Source organism: Scyliorhinus torazame, chromosome 10 (genome assembly GCF_047496885.1).
Source record: "Scyliorhinus torazame isolate Kashiwa2021f chromosome 10, sScyTor2.1, whole genome shotgun sequence".
NCBI classification, from domain to species: Eukaryota; Metazoa; Chordata; class Chondrichthyes; order Carcharhiniformes; family Scyliorhinidae; genus Scyliorhinus; species Scyliorhinus torazame.
In genome coordinates this window covers 71,290,200-71,311,083 of record NC_092716.1, presented here as the reverse complement: position 1 = coordinate 71,311,083, position 20,884 = coordinate 71,290,200, and the positions used below count along the sequence as shown (strand labels likewise).

The 20,884-nt window shown below is 46.2% G+C and overlaps 1 protein-coding gene across 3 annotated transcripts in view; it reads left to right on the top strand.

Annotated features, from left to right (window-relative positions):
- Positions 1–20,884, top strand: part of tox3 (TOX high mobility group box family member 3) — a 162,416-nt gene that overhangs the window by 91,050 nt on the left and 50,482 nt on the right. For all 3 annotated transcript variants that reach the window (XM_072518235.1, XM_072518236.1, XM_072518237.1), the window contains exon 2: positions 4,727–4,792. In XM_072518235.1, the coding sequence (XP_072374336.1) occupies positions 4,727–4,792 (66 nt within the window). The remainder of the gene's footprint in view (positions 1–4,726; positions 4,793–20,884) is intronic.

Below are 20,884 nucleotides of genomic sequence, written 5' to 3'. Positions count from 1 at the left end.
CAGCATCATCCCACTCAACCTCACGCTTCTGCCTCCGCTATCTCGAAATAAAAGTCTTTGGCATCATACGTCACCCTCAGCTTCGCAGGGTATACCATACCAAATCACACCCCCTTTTTGTACAGTGCCGCCTTCACTCGCCCGAACACCGCTCGTCTTTTTGCCAACTCCACCGTCAAGTCCGGTAGATCCGAACTCCAGCATCATCCCACTGCACCTCACGCTTCTGCTTCACCCAGCTTAACACCTTCTCCTTCATGCAGTACTTATGGAAGCTGATAATTACAGCTTTTGGCGGCACATTCACTTTGGACTTGGGCCTTAATGACCGATGAGCTCGTACCGGGAGGGGTTCTCACCCTCCCCCATCAACTCCGCCAACTTCTTAGCGAAGTACTCTGTTGGCCTGGGGGCATGCACGCAATTTTCAGATTGTGCCGCCTTGAGCGGTTCTCCAAGTCCTCGAGCTTTGCTCAGAGTCGTCTGTTGACCTCCACCACCCTCTGCAGCTTGTCCCCCATCGAGGTGAACTGGTCGCTGTGCTGCAACACGGCCTCCTCCACTTCCTTCATCTTCTCGCCGTGCTCTCTCACCTCGGCCGATGTCTTTGCCATAGCTACCCTCACCGGGGCGATTGCCTCCTCCACCAATGACTCCAATGCGACCGCCATCTCCTTCCTCAAAGCCTCCATGTGCCTTGCAAACTGCTTTTCCAGCTCCACCGCCATCACCTTGGTCATCTTCTCCACCGTAAGTAGTGCGGCCCCACCATGCGGTCCGGCATCCACCATCTTGTCAGCACTTTTGCTGGTCCTCTCATTCAACGGCGAGCTTGCGTTTCCTCCCTTCCTCGATGCTGCTTTTCGCATCCTTTAACGACTTATTATTTTTCTTTTTTCACCCTTCTTTACTTCTTCAATCTTTAAAAAAAATTATTTTATAGAAAAACAAAAAATTCTTCCTTCAAAAAAAGAAGAAAACAAAAACTTTCACCAAGTTTCTTTAAAACTTCTTTCTCTTTTTTGTATTCCTCCAGAATATCCTTGGGACCGGACTTCAGTCTTCTTACCACATTCTAGGCGGAAGCCACCCGATGTGGGACATCTCACCTACATCGTGCCCTGGCTTCAGGCCTGCCACCTCGACCTCTGTTTGGCTCGGTCCCTGCTGCTCCGATCCCCCCGCGCGCTGGGCCCGAGGCCTCAGCACCAGGTGCCCGACACCCGCGCGGGGTTCCTCGCCGGTTTGCAAACTGGCCCCGCTTGATTCCCGAGACGGTCCCAAAGGCCGACAATAATCGGGGGGGGAGAACCAAGAATCGGGGAAACCCCCGAAAGCACCGCAAATAGTGGCCACCGGCGGGAGCTCCTCTCGATGCGGCCGGCCCGCTCGTAAACGCCACCAGAAGTCCTTTCCAGATTTATTAATCAATAAGTTTAAATTTCACCAGCTGTCTGGTCAGTTTTGAAATCATGTCCCCAAATTACGAGAGACCTCAGGAGTACGAGTCCAGTTACAATAACTGGCCACACCAAATTTGTATTTGGCTTTGGAATCTCTGCCTCTCCCTCGGCAGGTGTTACTGGTTTGAACCTCTGTGGCAAATGCTACAATCAGAAGACTGTCAAAATTTTCTTTGTGATATCTGGGTGATCAGATCAAATTTTGGATATATTTATGAGGTTCCATCTGAGTCGACAATAAAACAGTCACTGAGTGCTTTTCAAGTGGTAAAGCACATGGCACAGTTTGAGCTTCTGTTCTGCTTGGGTTAAAAAGGGCAGAGGGAATTTAGGTATAATTATATGCATTTGATGAAATACAAGTGTGAGGGCACTAAACTCAGTTTCTTTGAGAAATTGTCCCGTTTGTTAAAGTGCCAAATTCATTCAAATATATTCCTTGCAATCCATATCATAGAAGCAGTTTTTACAGACTTATGTTTACATTACCGTGGCAGCTTGCGCCAAACTGTCAAAAATGTTCCTGATGTCTTCACAAAACCTTGGTGTTTTCTGAATCAGGGTGACACACTGGGCAATCCAGATCCAGACAACCTTCTATTGTCTGTGATGAATGGATTAGCCTCTTAACCTGAAAGTGACATCAATAAGAATGCCAAGGTCACAGTCTGAAAACTTATAGTTTACAAATAATGTGCCTCCCCTTCTGATTTGCCCCGCCCCCTCCACGGCACCGATGGATTGCCACCAGTTGACAAATACTCGCTAAGCGCTTTGCCAGCTGCTTGAGAAAACTGGAGCTGACTGACTTATTAGTGCAGTAGTCCTTTCATTCCTCAAAGGTGAAGTTTATGCATTGATCGGGTATGAAAGCACCTAAGGGAGTCCTGGAGCACCTGTCAACTTGAATGATGAGTCTTCAGTAACATCAGCACCCTCTGACTTCATACAGAAGGAAAATATGCCCATTATGCTTAAGGAGGACTAATTCTTAATATTGTGGGATGTCCATTAACTTCTCAACTGAGGAGCTCAGGAACACTTCTGCACTAAAATTAAAGACAGAGTAAGACTTTTCAAAAAAGTTCTCCAGTTGCAAATGTTCATCAATTCTACAATCTGACGATAATTGGAGTAGCACCGGGCATCTGTAATTGTTCAGGCTCCTGTCAGGTGGGCACTGGTGCCCTTCTCGTACGTGCCAGCCACTTACCCCAAGCATGCAGGTGACTTTCTCCTTGCAGTTTAGCTTGGAGCCAGCCTACCAGCATCAGTGAATTTTTGGATTGTTTTGTCACACTTCCACCAGCTAAGTGACCCAATAGAGGTATCTGACTTTCGGGCTTGATCAGATGATAGAGGCTAACACTTCATTCTATCACTGATGGGACCTCTGTGCATTTCAGGTAGGTATTTATTTTTATTCATTCAAGGGATGTGGGCTTTGCTGGCTAGGCCAGTGTCATTGCCCAGCCCTAAGTGCCCTTGAGAAGGTGGTGGTGAGCTGCCTTCTTGAACCACTGCAGTCTGTGTGGTGTAGGCATATCCACAGGTGTTAAAATAGTATGCTTCCATAAAAGGAAAAATAGAAAGGTGACCTTGATTCTTCCCTCTGTTAAATTTATTCTTATGGCCATTCACTCATGACTATTTGTGGGGTCTTGCTATGCATCAGATGCTTACCTCCACCATAGGTGTAATTCATTATCTGGAGCAATTTGAGATGTTCTGAATGAAGTTAAACGGTGCTATATAAATGAAAATTTGATTTTCTTGAGTGTGTTGCTCCTTTAACCTTGACTAAAAAGTACATTTATTGGTTCCTCCCGAACGTTTTCAGCCAAGCATGTAAATAAAATTGTTTCACGGTATATAATGGGCAGCAAGGTAGCATAGTGGTTAGCACAATTGCTTCACAGCTCCAGGGTCCAAGGTTCGATTCCCCACTGGGTCACTGTCTGTGCGGAGTCTGTACGTTCTCCCCGTGTCTGCGTGGGTTTCCTCCGGGTGCTCCGGTTTCCTCCCACAGTCCAAAGATGTGCAGGTTAGGTGGATTGGCAATGCTAAAATTCCCTTAGTGTCCAAAAAGGTTAAGTGGGAGTTACTGGGTTACGGGGATAGAGTAGATAGGTGGGCTTGAGTAGGGTGTTCTTTGTAAGGGCCGGTGCAAACTCGATGGGCCGAATGGCCTCCTTCTGCACTGTAAATTCTATGATAATCTGATCCATACAATTTGTGATGTAATGACTCTCATAATGTCACAGCAAGCCAAAAAATGCCCATGTCGTTGCAATATTGCTTAATTACAAAGCTGCTGGTCTTCCTTATTTACGTACTGCTAAAGTTATGATCCTGTTCTTAAATTACACTAATTTCATGGGTTCACTCATTAAATATTTCTCAAAGTGTTAGTTTGTATTGGTTCTACACAGCGTGAAAATGGGAATGCATGTTGTGCATGCCAGAAGATGCTATATTCCACCATGCAGTTACCAACAAGAAGGTTTCACTGTGGTTGTTTGTTTTTACAAAACTGGTTTTAAAAGCCAGTGTAAATGTTGTATACTGCCTGGCCATCCAATGAAACATCAACGTGTATGCCCATTGAATTTAATGTTACATTCTTTAAGGCAACATTTCAGCAACCAGAATAATTAAGTCATCATAAACAGTTCATCAAAAGTAGCGCCACAGTCCAGTCCAATTGAAATATTTTTCATCTCCAGTATTGTCAATAACATAAATGATGTGAGAGTTAAATATTCTGGGTTAATTTAATGATAAACTTGTTCCTATGGTCTTTGCAGAAGTAGTGTCAGGCAACAGACAATGGCCTCATTGAGAATGCATTGGTGTTGAAGTGTTCACTAACTTATAGATTAAAGCTAAGTTGTAACTTCAAACAAAATGGCAGTTAAACCAAATGGCGCAACAGCTGGGAATTGTTTTTAGTACTAAGCCACTTTGTAATTTATGCATCCGAATTCAAACTAGAATAAATAGTTGTGACTTTCTTTTTGCCTACTCTTCAAGAAATGTCAAGTTTACATATAAATCATCCATTTCTAATCACCAGCAATTGTAAACATTTTGAATGACTCTTAAATAAATTCAGTGTTTTGTGATTCAGATTTAAATCAACAATGCAAAATAGTGATTATAGTTAAACATAGTAAGGAACCTCTTGCTCCATCAGCTTTTCTAAGTTAACCAGTAGTTTAAGGAATAACTCTGAACCAAATTTATTTATCTTTTTATTCTAGTTTGCAGGGAACAATAACTACATGAATATGGCAGACCCAAGTCATGCTTTTGCGACAAGTAATGAGGTAAGTACATTTTATTATTCTCTGTTGTATTTTCTGTCTTAATATCCACTGGCTTGCAATTTGTGGCGTTTAAATTACAGGCCGAGAAATTGGAACACACTGGGACCATTTTACAGGTGAAAAGTGGACGTGAAATGGTCCAACTTGCCATGCGGTGTGTGCATACTCATTCTGCTCTCGGACAATATGCATGTCTGAAATCAGCGTTGGCCACATTTCCTGCACTAGTCCAGGGCACACTTCTGGTTTCATGTCCCTGTCTCCTATTAGATCGTAAGCGACCTTAACATGCACCATGCTTGTTTTAGTTGGCTATCTCAGGCCTAAAGCAACCAAACCAGTGGTCCTTTTAGGGGCCTGTTGGAAACTGTCACAAAAAATGTAACTTTTCCTATGTTCAACCGAATAAGGAGAAAGGATGATCAGGAGTGATCTATCGGCTACCAAGGACTGGCCATCAATCTGGAGCTGAGCATTCACGCTGGCTGACCTTTGTCTTCTTCTGGCCCAGTATTCTACATCCTGGGGTGTAATTGGGTCTCCAGTGTGGCCCCTGTGCCATAATAACATGTGGCTCTCTTGTACACTAGCTTTAGTGCGTGGTCGTTCTTACATTCAGATGTAACCCAATAAACTAAACTAGCTCAAAGTGGTTTATCCAGAGTAGCTGCACCATTTTCCTGCATATAATTAGCTGAGTTTGTGTTTATAAACTGTCACAGAGCATTATAATTAATATTGTTCTGGGATTTTGCCTTCAGCAAAATTAGTATTGAGCATTAGATTAAAAATGCTATAATCTGTTGTAAGGAATATTTAATTGAAAACAAAGTCCTTGTTGTTGTCGTAGTGACAGTTGCAGTAAGAGCTGTGTATTACATGCTTAGAGTAATTCTTACTCCACTTAGTTAATTGATGAACAGTGGGTAACACGAGGGTTTCAAATCAGTCTTTTGAACAGAAAACAGGTTGTGTTCAGTTCAGAAATAAAGATGAGGAAGATGCAAGGAATTTGGAAAGGGATATAGATAGGTTAAGTCAGTGGGCAAGAGTATAATGTGGGAAAATGTGAACTTGCCCACTTTGGCAGGAAGAATAGAAACACAGAATATTATTTAAATGGAGAGAGACTGCAGAGTGCTGTGGGACAGAGGGATGTGTGTGTTCTTGGACAAGAATCAGGAAAGGTTAACAGACAAGACAGGTACAGCAAATAATTCAGAAGGCAAATAGAATACTGGATTTTCTTTCAAGGTGGATAAAGTATCAAAGTAGCAAGACTTGCTGCAGCTGTACAGGGCATTACTGAGACTATACCTAGGATATTGTGTACAAGTCGTGGGCTCCTTCCTGAACGAAGAATATACTGTTATGATCTCAGTGGAGACCAGTAACTTTTAAAAAGCAATTCAAACTCTCAGTTATTAACTGAAAGAATTACACCCCCAAGAGTTAACATCCTAAGTATGAAACTTTAAAAAAACCAAGTACTATTAAGTGAACACTATATTTTGTAAAAGCACACTTTACATCCAGAAATATAAACAGCATACTCTTTGTTCTATTTGTATTTTTTTACCTAAGATTTTCCCTATACTTTACATGGTCTTGAGAATTCCTCACTTCTGGGACCAAACCAAGGTGTACCACAGCTTTCTGACATTCAATTTGATTCTCCTGCGTGTTCCTGTTATTCTCCGAGCTATGTGATTTTTTTTTTGTGTTTCTTCCACTGCTGCTTCACAATTGTGAACTCTCTAGCTTAAGCATAGGCTTCACTTCTTTCTTGTTTAGTGATTCCAAAGCAAACACCTTGGGCCTGTGATAGCTTTCTGTCACTGGTCTACAACTGCTTCCAGATTATTTCTCTCTTTGTTTTGGAGTACCTCTCAGGTTTCAACAGAATGCCTGTTTCTGTGAGAAATCAAACAACTAAATCCAAAACCCCTCAAACAATTCCTCCCAGCAATCTATCCTCGCAGCAATGTGGCACACCTGAAATATGGGATTTTCAGTATAGGGGGTGGGTGTGGCCTATATTCAAGCCAGTCAACCCAGGAAAGTATTCCGAGGCAGCCACAGAGGCTGTTGGGTGTCAAGGCAAGCTGTTTAAAAGTTCAGCTTCAGTTTTGCCAAAGTTATAATGAAAAAAGTTTGACCCTCTGGCCTTCATTTCTCACATGTCCTCAGCCCCATTCCGGCTCATATCCCTCCCGCACCCCCATGGTTTTTTCATGTCCCCATGATAAAGTATGTCCCCCACCCACACCTCTATGGCCCTCAGTGCCCTCCCCCGGCCCATTCACCCGCCCACGCACTGTATAGAAGGAATGAATCCTATAATGAAATAAGATATATGAAAAATGTATTTTTAAAAACCTTAATTGATAAATTGGTTATGCATTTTTACTGAGAGATATCTATCTTTGAGTACTGAAACAGCTGAGCCCCAGGGAACACAGTGCTTAATTCACAGCTCTGGCTCTGTTCTCTTCTGTTCATTTCACAATGTTTATTGACACAGGTTAAAGAGGTTTCAAGTATTTGCAGTTTCAGCTATTGATAATTTAAAGAGGCTCAATGGCTGACACTTTCATTGGTCTGTAGTAAAAATCAACTTGTTTAAGCAAGTGAAAAGTTATCAAACGTATCCCTCTAGTTATTCCCCCTCCAATGTTTCTTATTACCTTATGTTCATAAGAGTTGAATGCTACAAGTACATTTTCATTTGTGAATTATTTTTATGTAATTGAAACATTTTTGAAAATACTTCATGGCTTTATTTTGCACCTTTTAATGCCCCTGTTCATTGGTGCTGTTAAATTAGTTTCGATCAATAATGACTTCTCTATAATGACAACTCATTGGGTGCTGAATCTCTCATCTGTGCATTTGTTACTGCCTGACTAGATGATTCCAGTCCTAGAGCAACATTTTCCAGCCTCGATGGCATCAAGCACAGAGGCGGGCAGGTGTGGAAACTCACACTGACATCCGGTGTGCCGGTTTGCTAGCAGCATCCTGCCCAAATGGGAGGGTAGCCAACTTGGGGTTTTTAAAGGCCTAATAAGGTCTATTATCAGAGGCCAAACAGAATTTTCCAGTTAGCATTCTTTTTTCAAGAGAAAAGAGTCCCAGCCTGTCGATCTTTTCTTGGCTTGTATACTGACACAATATCAGGCTTTGCTGCACAGCATCCAGATCCTAGGGACAGCATTGGTTATCTTGTCCCATTGCCTTGGTGGTGGTTATCACTGATCCCCTGCAAATAAAGACTAACTCTTTCCCTTTCCAATTCCTGCACACAGACCTCCAGTGCAGCAATAGGAAACCTCTCCTGTTGTCAGTTACTCACTCCTCTTGCAAGTCAGATGCTCTTCGCAAGCCACTTCCATCCAGGGCCTGTTGCACAAAAATGTCCTTTCTCACAGGCTGGCTTTAAGTAGCATGAGCTAATTTTAAGTGGTGCTAATCTTACATGTCCTTGGTCATCCTGCTGAGATATAGCAGCCACTCAATAACACATTTTGCAGTGGGCTGCATGCTGCAATGATTTAAATGAGAAGGCAGTACAAATGTTTTGTGTTGCCAGTACTGGCAGTGGCGGGAGTGGATTAATAACACATCGCAATCCCTGCACCTGTTTTCAGTAACCACACATGTTACAATCCCAGTTGATGTGACAACCGGGTGGGAAGAACTCCGAATGGACCCCTAGTTTAAAAGACCGTAACTTTAATTTTTTAAGGGCAGCACACTGGTGCAGAGGTTAGCACTGCTGCCTCATGGCGCCGAGGACCCGGGTTCGATCTGGCCCCGGGTCACTGTCCATGTGGAGTTTGCACATTCTCCCCGTGTCTGCGTGGGTCTCACCCCCACAACCCAGAAGTTGTGCAGGGTAGGCAAATTGATCAAGCTAAATTACCCCTTAATTGGAGAGAATAAAAGAATTTGGTAGTCTAAATTCATTAAAAAAACTTTTACTTTATAAAAAATTAAATGTGGAGAAACCAAGTCACAAGACCACTAATTAGTTTTAACAGAATGTCTAAGTCAGCTGGAGTTTAAAGAACAGAGTCCAAGGTATTTAACAGAAAAATTCAACAATGAAATGAAAAAATGAAATGAAAATTACTTATTGTCACAAGTAGGCTTCAACTGAAGTTACTGTGAAAAGCCCCTCGTCGCCACATTCCGGCACCTGTTCGGGGCGGCTGGTACGGGACTAAACAAAGACTAAACAAAACCCTTTGAGTTAAAGAGACAATTGTGGTCAATTTAAAGGAAAAAGCATTTATTAAACATGAAAAGTTTGATATTATACAATGCTCCTTCATCCCCCCTCCCCCTTAGCTTAAAATACACATAGAAATTAAGCTTAACATGGGTTACAATATACATCTTAAGCTACAATGGTCTTGTTAATGCAAAGTCTCTTTTAAGCACACAGCTTGGCTGTGGTCAAATGCACACACTGCACTCTGAACCCAAGTTAGAATCTGTAGATTTCTCCTCCGGATCCACCTGATAATTGTTACATGAGTCTGAACTCCTCTCCCCAAAAACACACCATCCTCACTCACAATAATGCTTTCCTTTAGCAGATTGCATTCCAAAATCCAGAAACCAAGCTTTCCAAATTGCACTTTTAAATAAAGCTTCTGTTCCACTTTTAACAGTGAATCCAGTTCAGAATTTTACACCAACCCCTTTAGGATTTCTTTGTCTTGACAGTTGTACAAACTGTTCACAATTGCTTTAAATTTCAATTCCCAGACTGTATTGAAATGGCATCAAACATTTAATTTACTTATGAAGTTTGCTGTCCCACTTTAAATCTGGTTACCACAATTGTCTCTTTAACTCAAAAGGTTTTGTTTAGTCTTTGTTTAGTCCCGTACCAGCCGCCCCGAACAGGTGCCGGAATGTGGCGACTAGGGGCTTTTCACAGTAACTTCAGTTGAAGCCTACTTGTGACAATAAGCGATTTTCATTTCATTTTTTCATTTCATTGTTGAATTTTTCTGTTAAATACCTTGGACTCTGTTCTTTAAACTCCAGCTGACTTAGACATTCTTTCTGTCCCAATTCCCTGGTTATCCTGACTGTAACCTTTTTCCTGAGGAGGCCTGCCTCTTAGCAACTCACTTGTCCTGTCCAAGCTATTCCTTGCAGAGTTGGGAGAAGTTCACTCTCCAGTGCCCTGTCTCCAACTGCAATTTATCCAGCTAAAACTAAAACTTAAACTTCAAAAAGCTTTTTTCCATTGAAAGGGCCTCCAGATTCTAAGTACACCCACACTCTTATGCCTTTTATTTATTCTTCACTTCGTAGCCGTCTCTAAGCACAATAGAAATACACTTGGAACTTAACCAACCCTCACACACAAACACCTTTGTCCAGCAAGAACCTAACTAGAGGTTTTACCCTTTCAGGCACAGAAACATTAAACTAAACCCACTTAAAACTATACCTAATGTTTACCAAGACAATATAAATCCCTTAAAACTACCTTTGTTTTCCTAACAGTTTAACCCGCTTGAACTGGTATTCATGTGCCCAGGTACACAAATCACTAAAAACTAGTTCACAGGTACAATACAAATCCAAGAGCTTAATGAAATGTTGGCCTTTGTCTCAAGGAAGTTATGTTTTGGTTGTGTAAAACCTTGGCTACAATCCATCTGGACGTCTATGTACAGTCAGGGCACTGCCAAACTCTGATTGCTTTTCATTGACTTCAGAAGGTTCATGGGTGAACTAATTGAGTTGTTTAAAATGATTTGATAGAGTCGATACAGGGAAGTTATTTCCAGTGAATGGAGGATCTGGAACAAGGGTATCACAATCTATAAATGAAAATGAGACCATTTCAGGTGTGAAAGCAAGAAGTATTTTTTTAACAACAAATATAGTGGAAATGTGGAGTTTCTTCTCCCAAAGCTGGGAAAATTAAAATTTTCAACACTTTGAGACATTTCTATTAGGAATGGGTGTCAAAGGACATGGATCAAATTAAGGTGAGGTACACACTAGCAATGATTGTATTTGAAAGCAGAACATGTGTGAGGAGTTGCATTGTTTACACCCTGTTCCTGTGAGTTAAAATTAACTGTTACATTATTTTGCATTTGCTTTAAATAATGCAAGAATATATGTATGGAAGGTGTTCAGTGTAACATAGAATCATAGAATTTACAGTGCAGAAGAAGGCTATTTGGCCCATCGAGTCTGCACCGGCCCTTGGAAAGAGCACCCTACCCAAGCCCACACCTCCACCCTATCCCCATAATCCCATAATCCAGTAACCCCACCCAACACTAAGGGCAATTTTGGACACTAAGGGCAATTTAGCATGGCCAATCCACCTAACCTGCACATCTTTGGACTGTGGGAGGAAACCGGAGCACCCGGAGGAAACCCACGCACACACGGGGAGAACGTGCAGACTCCGCACAGACAGAGACCCAAGCCGGGGTTTGAACCTGGACCCTGGAGCTGTGAAGCAATGTTGCTAACCACCATGCTACCGTGCTGGCCATTGCAACATGATGTGGAATGGTCCCCTATTGCTATATTCATTCTCCCTCTCCTTTGTACTATACGTGTGATTGTCTGTAGCAAGGATGGATGAGGAGACCTCTTGCTGCAGCCTTGAGATGATCATCCAGGAATGCAAATGTCGGATAGTTTTACTATGTTTGGCCTGTCATGCCAAGCCAAAACCCCCAGCAGCAATTTCGGAACCAATGGTTTGTTTCTCCTCTTCTGCATTTATTCTGCTGTTGGTTCAGCCTTTGCAGTCCTACAGAATCTCTGAATTTGATGGTTGTCTCACTGTGTTTCCAAGCACGTCAAATTTGAACATAATCACTTTTTTTGTAATTTGGATTCTGGAACCTTTGAGAGAGATGCTCAATTATCCTCACCCAATATGTGTCCAAGGCTTCCCATGGGCAGCATGGTGGCACAGTCATTAGCACTGCTGCCTCACAGCACCAGGGACCCAGATTCAATTCCAGCATTGGATCACTGTCTGTGTGGAGTTTGTACGTTCTCCTCGTGTCTGCGTGGGTTTCCCCAGGGTGCTCCAGTTTCCTCCCACAATCCAAAGTTGTGCAGATTAGGTGGATTGCCAATGCTAAATTGCCCTTTAGTGTCCAAAAGGTTAGGTGGGGTGACTGCGTTTCTGGGGATAGGGTGGGGCTCTTTCAGAGGATCGGTGCAGACTCAATGGGCTGAATGGCCACCTTCTGCACTATAGTGGTTGTATTATCTTAACATTGGCGGTTCCATGTTTGCCCTGCGGAACGATAAACAATTTGTGGTCAATTGTCTTTGATACAATTTGAGTCTGGTTATATTCCTTCTCAAAATGGCAGGGTGCTGTTCTGGATGCTTTCATAACAAAGCAGAAAGTCTTGTTGCGCCACTGCAGCTGCCAGCAACCCCTAAATATTCTGATGGTCCCATTCCCAGTGTTGGAGAGAGGAGCAAGCAGATGTCCCATCCTCTCTCACTTCAGTACCTTTGGAAGGGCCAGCAACATTTCTGCCCAGTTATCTCTAGTTCAACTATGTGCAACAATGGTTCATCATTTTTGCTGTATTGCTCAAGAATGATATTGAGGTTCTAATAGGAACAAAAAGAATTACTACTTGCTTTTACTCAAATAAAAAGAGTTTGGTGAATGTCTGAGAGGTTTACACTTTAGTCTCTAACCAATCCAGTGCAGAAATAAGAATAAAAAGCCACCATCACTGATTGTGCAACTATTCCTAAAATAACATTGCCAATGGACTCCAGCTGTATGTGAACTACACTGGGTAATAATTTGTATCTAACAAATATAGCAAAACAGGGAATATATTAAATTGATTTTATAATTAAGGTACAGAGGAATCCTGCTATATACACAATTTGCAAATTAGTTTTTAAATATAAACAGAAAATATTGACTAAACAACAGTAAGGATTCCTTGGTGACTTGGGATGTTTCTACTGAATTGCCGAGTCAGTTAATGTCATCTGGAACAGCACTTGGACCGTACAAATTCCTTATCTGAGGCTCGGTAAATAAAAAATAATTTGGGATTTCCTCTCCTGTTCATTGTCCAACAATTCCTCCTGAAGAGGCATGTGTGAGTGAGGATCAAATCAACCTTGATTGCAGTCAAAGAAAATTATCATCAGACTGCCCATGACTATTTGGGTGAAATGCTTTGACTATAGCCCAGCCAAGAGTCAACAAGTTCAGGAGAGAGCAGAAAAGGGGGAAAATAAACTGGCTGGAAAATTAACAAAAAAAAAATAATGGGTCAACATTTTTGCTGTAATGCCCAAGAATTATTTGGGGTTCGAATAGAAGAAAGTAATTAATACATGCTTTTATTCAGATAAAAAAGGTTGGATGAAACTCGGTGGTTTACACTTTAGTTTCTAACCAATCCAATGTAGTAATAAGAGTAAAAAGCGATGATCACTATGATTGACGGTAACTGCTCAAATGGTTTAAGATCTCTGGAGAGATCGCGTTTCCCGAATCTCGCAAGGTTTAACAGCCTCGTCACATCACCAAGTCGGGTGTGACGAGGCTGTTCGATCGCGCCTGATGTCTTCAGCAATCCTCTGTTAAACAGATCATTGAAATCGCAATTGATACTTTGTTAAGGTTGGCAAAAAATGTTGTTTTAAATTTGATTTATTGAACTATTTTGCATTTGTTTAAAGATCAAAAAATACCACTGCATTTTTAAATTGCCATTAAACATTGATATTAGAAATAGTAAAATAAATAAAACATTTATTCATCAAGAAAGAATCTTTGCTTTTCCAGTCAGTTAATCATTTACTACTTACCATTAAATCTTTTGAAAAATTGTACAACTTCCTGGTTGAAAAAGAATTCAATGTATTGTACACGTCATGTATAAGATTACACTGAACAAGCCTTAATTCATTTAGTTTTATAGTCCGTACATTCTGTGTCCGTGGATTTATCTAATGAATGCGAAGGAGTATTGTGGTAGTATGTATCAGGGGTCATGTGGGACTGGAAGCCCTAATGTCATTGGCTGACAGATCCCGTCCTGGTTGGCCGTTGACCTCTAGCTCCGAGTCATCCCCCACAGGCCATTCTACTATCGAGCTGCAGGGGAACAGACACGCTTAATAAAACCTCATCGACTTCACTCTATTCATCTCACGGAGTCTTTGTGCGCTACAATTTATTAAGCGTGCCTAAAAAGGACTATGGAGCGCAGGATCATCCCGGAATGCCTGAGGATCAGCCCCTACGCAGTGAACGCGGCAGCAGCCTTCAAGCACTGGCAGACTTGTTTCGAGGCCTACCTCAAAACGGCCACCGGCCGGGTCACAGAAGACCAAAAACTACAAGTCCTGCACTCAAGGGTAAGCACGGAGATTTTCTCCCTCATCGAAGACGCGGAGGATTTCCAGACGGCGTTCGCAGCACTGAAAAGTCTCTATGTCCGCCCAGTTAACCAAATCTACGCTCGCTACCAGCTCGCGACGAGACGGCAAGGTCCCGGAGAATCGATGGATGAATTCTACGCCGCGCTGCTGATTTTGGGACGAGCCTGCAGCTGCCCTTCGGTGAACGCAAATGAACACACGGACATGTTAATGCGCGATGCTTTTGTGGCAGGTATGAATTCCTCCCAAATCCGCCAAAGACTTCTAGATAGAGTCGCTAGGACTCTCAGAGGCCCGGGCCCTAGCAGCCTCCCTAGACGTGGCCGCACGGAATACCCGCGCCTACGGCCCCGACCGCGCGGCAGCCCATTGGGCTCCGTACGTACCCGTCGCGACAAACCCCCCCCCCCCCCTCCCCCCCGGACACCCCACAGGCTTGCGCGGTCCAAACGCCAAGTCGCACCGGGGGCGCCCGCTGCTATTTCTGCGGCCAGGCGAAACACCCCCGGCAGCGCTGCCCGGCCCGCGCAGCAATCTGCAAGAGCTGCGGGAAAAAGGGCCATTTCGCGGTTGTGTGCCGGTCCCGCGAGTTCGCCGCTGTCCCGGGAGAACAGGGAGCCCTGCAAGCCGTTTACGCTCCCCAACCCCCCCAGCGCCCCACGTCTGACCCGCCGGCGCTACCAACTTGGGTCCCGACCACCGCGGTCCCCAGAGATGAGGGAGCCCCGCGCGGTCCTAACGCTCCCCAACCCCCCCAGCGCCCCGTGTGCGACCCGCAGATGCCGCCATTTTTTGTCCCGGCCACCACGAGGGGAGGAAGGGCGCCGCCATCTTGGACCACCCCAGACCTGTACGACGCGTGGGGGCGGCCATTTTGTCCACGCCCGCCGCAATCTTGTGACCCCCCAGCCATGTGCGATGTATGGGGGCAGCCATTTTGTTCATCCCCGACGCCATCTTGGACGGCAACAACGGACCCCACTCCACTACTACAACTACGTCTCGCTTCAATTACGCTCGATCAAGCTCGGCCCCGGACACTCCAGACGACGACGACAACGGTGCTAATAAACGGCCACGAGACACCATGCCTAGTCGACTCCAGGAGCACGGAGAGCTTTATCCACCCCAACACGGTAAGATGCTGTTCCTTGACCACCTATCCCAGCACACAAAAGATTTCCCTAGCTGCAGGATCCCACTCCGTACAGATCCAAGGTTTCTGCATAGTTACCCTAACGGTGCAGGGGAGGGAGTTCAAAAACTACAAACTACACGTCCTTCCCCAACTTTACTGGGATTAGATTTCCAGTGCAATCTACAGAGCCTTACGTTCAAATTCGGCGGCCCAATACCCCCACTCACTATCTGCGGCCTCGCAACCCTCAAGGTGCAACCCCCGTCCTTGTTTGCGAACCTCACCCCGGATTGCAAACCCGTCGCCACTAGGAGCAGACGGTACAGCGCCCAGGACCGGACCTTCATTCGGTCCGAAGTCCAGCGGCTACTAAAGGAAGGCATAATCCAGGCCAGCAATAGTCCCTGGAGAGCACAGGTGGTAGTAGTGAAGACAGGGGAGAAACAAAGGATGGTCATAGACTATAGCCAGACCATCAACAGGTACACACAACTAGACGCGTACCCTCTCCCCCGCATATCCGACATGGTCAATCGGATTGCCCAATATAAAGTCTTCTCCACCGTGGACCTCAAGTCCGCCTACCATCAGCTCCCCATCCGCCCAAGTGACCGCAAGTATACAGCCTTCGAGGCAGACGGGCGATTATACCATTTCCTAAGGCTCCCATTTGGCGTCACAAACGGGGTCTCGGTCTTCCAACGGGAGATGGACCGAATGGTTGATCAACATGGGTTGCGGGCCACGTTCCCGTATCTCGACAATGTAACCATCTGCGGCCACGACCAGCAGGACCACGACGCCAACCTCCAAAAATTCCTCCAGACCACCAAAGCCTTGAACCTCACGTACAACGAGGACAAGTGCGTTTTTAGCACCAACCGGCTAGCCATTCTGGGCTACGTAGTGCGCAATGGGATAATAGGCCCCGACCCCGAACGTATGCGCGCCCTCATGGAATTTCCCCTCCCGCACTGCTCAAAAGCCCTGAAACGCTGCCTGGGGATTTTTTCATACTACGCCCAGTGGGTCCCCCAGTACGCAGACAAGGCCCGCCCCCTAATACAGACCACGACCTTCCCTCTGTCGACAGAGGCTTGCCAGGCCTTCAGCCGCATCAAAGCGGATATCGCAAAGGCCACGATGCGCGCCATCGACGAGTCCCTCCCCTTCCAGGTCGAGAGCGACGCCTCCGATGTAGCTCTAGCGGCCACCCTTAACCAAGCGGGCAGACCCGTGGCCTTTTTCTCTCGAACCCTCCACGCTTCAGAAATCCGCCACTCCTCAGTGGAAAAGGAAGCCCAAGCCATAGTGGAAGCTGTGCGACATTGGAGGCATTACCTGGCCGGCAGGAGATTCACTCTCCTCACCGACCAACGGTCGGTAGTCTTCATGTTCGATAATGCACTGCGGGGCAAAATCAAAAACGACAAGATCTTAAGGTGGAGGATCGAGCTCTCCACCTTCAACTACGAGATTTTGTATCGTCCCGGAAAGCTGAACGAGCCGTCCGATGCCCTATCCCGCGGCACATGTGCCAACGCACAAATTAACCGCCTCCAAACCCTCCACGAGGACCTCTGCCACCCGGGGGTCACTCGGTTTTTCCACTTTATCAAGTCCCGCAATCTCCCATACTCTTTAGAGGAGGTCCGTACAGTCACAAGGGACTGCCACATCTGCGCGGAATGCAAACCGCATTTTTTCAGGCCGGATGGTGCGCACCTGATTAAGGCTTCCCGCCCCTTTGAACGCCTTAGTCTCAATTTCAAAGGGCCCCTCCCCTCCACCGACCGCAACACATACTTTCTTAATGTGGTGGACGAATACTCCCGCTTCCCATTCGCCATTCCCTGCTCTGACATGACCGCGGCCACAGTCATTAAAGCCCTGAACACCATCTTCACACTGTTCGGTTGCCCCGCATACGTCCACAGTGACAGGGGGTCCTCTTTCATGAGTGACGAGCTGCGCCAGCTCCTGCTCAGCAAGGGCATAGCCTCAAGCAGGACAACCAGCTACAACCCCCGGGGGAACGGGCAAGTAGAGAGGGAGAACGGCACGGTCTGGAAGACCGTCCTACTGGCCCTACGGTCCAGGGACCTCCCAGTTTCACGGTGGCAGGAGGTCCTCCCGGACGCTCTCCACTCCATCCGGTCGCTATTATGTACGAGCACTAATCAAACGCCCCATGTGCGTCTCCTTGTCTTCCCTAGGAGGTCCTCCTCTGGAACGTCGCTGCCGACCTGGCTGGCGGCCCCAGGACCCATCTTGCTCCGAAAGCATGTGCGGGCACACAAGGCGGACCCGTTGGTCGAAAGGATTCACCTCCTCCACGTGAACCCGCAGTACGCTTACGTGGAGTACCCCGACGGCCGACAGGACACGGTCTCCCTGCGGGATCTGGCGCCCACCGGCAACACACACACACCCCCGACACCATTCACCCAACCCCCCCCCCCCCTTCCTGCCACCGCCGCACCCCGCGACCGCCCCCTTCCCAGGAGGATCGGTTCCCCTCCCCTCAGGCCCGACCAAGAATAAAGCCCAAGCTGAAACCGTAAGGCTCCCGGAGACGACAACACCGGTACAAGCACCACCACCACCACCGGGGCCGAGGCGATCGACACGGACGACCAGACCGCCCGACCGACTCATGGCGTCGATCTAAATCAATATATGGACTTTTCACAAGAACATTTTGCTTTTCTCCCGGTACCTTCTGTAAATAGTTGAAACAGGACAAAATTGTACATACTGTATTGCCACATGAATGTTTTCCTCCCAGGACCAGCCCTGTAAACCCTTACCACCATGTGAAGCATCACCCCGCCGGGTTCATTTTTGACAAGGGGTGAATGTGGTAGTATGTATTCGGGGTCATGTGGGACTGGAAGCCCTAATGTCATTGGCTGACAGATCCCGGGTCCTGGTTGGCCGTTGACCTCTAGCTCCGCCCTGAAGGCGGAGTATAAGAAGCCGGAGTCCTCCCCCGCAGGCCATTCTACTATCGAAGCCTCATCGACTTCACTCTATTCGTCTCACGGAGTCTTTGTGCGCTACAAGTATATGTTGCTCTTTAAACAAATCGAGAGTTGGTTGCTCTTAAATTATGGACAGAAAGATGAACTCAAACCGAAATGGTTGATGTGCGCCATTTTGCTTTGAAATATGCCAAAGAAAACAAGACAATCATGAGCCACCAAATTCTCATTATGGGAATTCCATCCCCTCCCTCCTCCCCAAATCCCAACTCAGCCCAGACCCATCTGATGTCAGGGGCATGTTTTGGTGAGGACACTGTTTCTGTCTGTCCCATCTCCCTGTGCGTATTCACAGCTGGAATCTGATTAGAGACTTGGCATTCTCAGCTCTTGTCATATATTTAGCCTCTGTACTTCCCCAGCCAGATTTTGGCTGTGGAGGTGGGATTCAAGAGTTATTTTTGTTTCTGGGTTGCTATCCGGTTGTCTGACAGTGCCAACCTATGCAAGTGGGCAGTGCCAGGGACGGACATGTCCCTCTACCCTCCCCACTCCCCCGGGAGCTGTACTTAGCTCAACTCCCAGATGGATAACTTTGACTTCTTCCCATTTTGCCACACTTTTGTGTGAATATATAGTGAGGCGAGATCACGTGATGGGGGGTGGGGGTCAGGGGGTGGAGCATGCTGATATTATTAAAATACATGTAAAGCTGTTAAAAGAATCGTGAACCTTGTGAGGTTCCTGGCGAGGAACGTGAAAAATCAGAAAATGCAATCTCTCTGGCAACAATTATGTTTCTCGCTGGATTTTCTGCTCGAAATCTGAGTTGGCAATTTTCCACTCAAATTTGCACTGCTACAATCGGAGGAGTGTGAAAAGGAACTTGCAAGGGCAATCAAAATCAACACACCATTTTTAGAATTATATTAGGAAAATGAGGATGGTCAGAAGTAGCATGGACCCCTTGAAAATTGTTCACGATGATGGGCACGATCTAAAGGAAAAGTTTCTAAGTCATTTGTGGCGAGTTTAACTGGGAGTTTCTCGCCAGCTCTGTCGGCAAGGTTCCCACTGCTATCTAATGACACTGAGTCACGCTTTGGGCCCTGGTGAGTTTCTAGCTGTTTTAGCCCATTCTTGGGGCCTGACCTAACCAAATGGGAACAGAGTCTCATAGCGAATGCATTCAGCCACATGTTTCCCGGTGCTCGCAGTGCTGAGAAACACCCTGCAATTTAATGGCCATCCAGTTAGATTACTGGGCCTCAGCGGGGAACGTGCACCTGAGGCCACACTCAGCCCAGTTTTCTGCACTGAGGAGCTCCGCTTGCCGGGACTCCTCAGTGCAGCTAGAGATCGGATGCCAATTTTAAATGGCGTCCTGATCGTTCACGCTCCTGATGTGCAGCACCGTGAGGTGGTCAAGGTCTGGAACATGGATGGCTGGAACAGTCGTCCTCAGGTTGCGGTTCATGAGCAGCTGCGCCGGAGACAAACCAGTCGACAGAGGGGTTGCCCTGTATGCCAACAGAGCCAGGTTGAAATCCGAGGCTGAGTCTGCAGTCTTGCACAGCAACCGCTTGACAATATGGACCCCTTTTTCGGCCTTCCCGTTTGATTGTGGGTAATGGGGACTGGATGCGATATGCCTGAAGTGGTAGGATTGTGCAAAGTCGGACCACTCTTGGCTGTAGAAACATGGGCCGTTGTCACTCATTACTGTGAGCGGTATCCGGAGCCTGGCAAACGTCTCTTTGCAGGCTTTGATGACTGACTTGGACGTGAGGTCCGACAGTTTCACCACTTCCGGGTAGCTGGAGATGTAGTCGACCAAGAGCACGTAATCACGCCCATTTGTTTGAAAGAGGTCTATCCCCACGTTGGCCCACAGAGAAATCACGATCTCGTGCTGTTGCAGTGTTTCCTTGGGCTGAGCTGGTTGAGATTTCTGGCATGTTGTGCAGTTGAGGACCGTGTTGGCAATGTCCTGGCTGATGCCAGGCCAGTAAACTGCCTGCTGAGCTCTGCGTCAACGTTCCTCGACCGCAAGGTGACCCTCATGGATCTGTCTGAGCACCATGGTTTGCATGCTTTGGGGAATGACGATTCTATCTAGTTTAAGAAGGATTCCCTCAACGACCGTTAATTCGTCCTTAACGTTGAAAAACTGGGGGCACTGCCCCTTTTGCCAGCCATGGGCGAGGTGTTGCATCACGCGCTGCAGTACAGGATCTTTGGCAGTTTTTCGCATATTTGGACAACTCGTTCATCAGTGGCTGGGAGGTTGCTGGCACACAACTGCACCTGTGCCTCAATGTGGCGAATGAAGTCGCCCTGTTCACACAGCGTGGTGATGGAGCGGGATAGGGCATCCGCGATGATCAGCTCCTTACCGATGTGTAGACGAGTTCGAAGTCATATCGGCGGAGACTAAGAAGAATTCGTTGCAGCCCAGGTGTCATGTCATTTAATCCTTCTGGATTATGTGGACTAAAGGCCTGTGGTCTGTTTCCACCGTGAACTTTGGCAGAT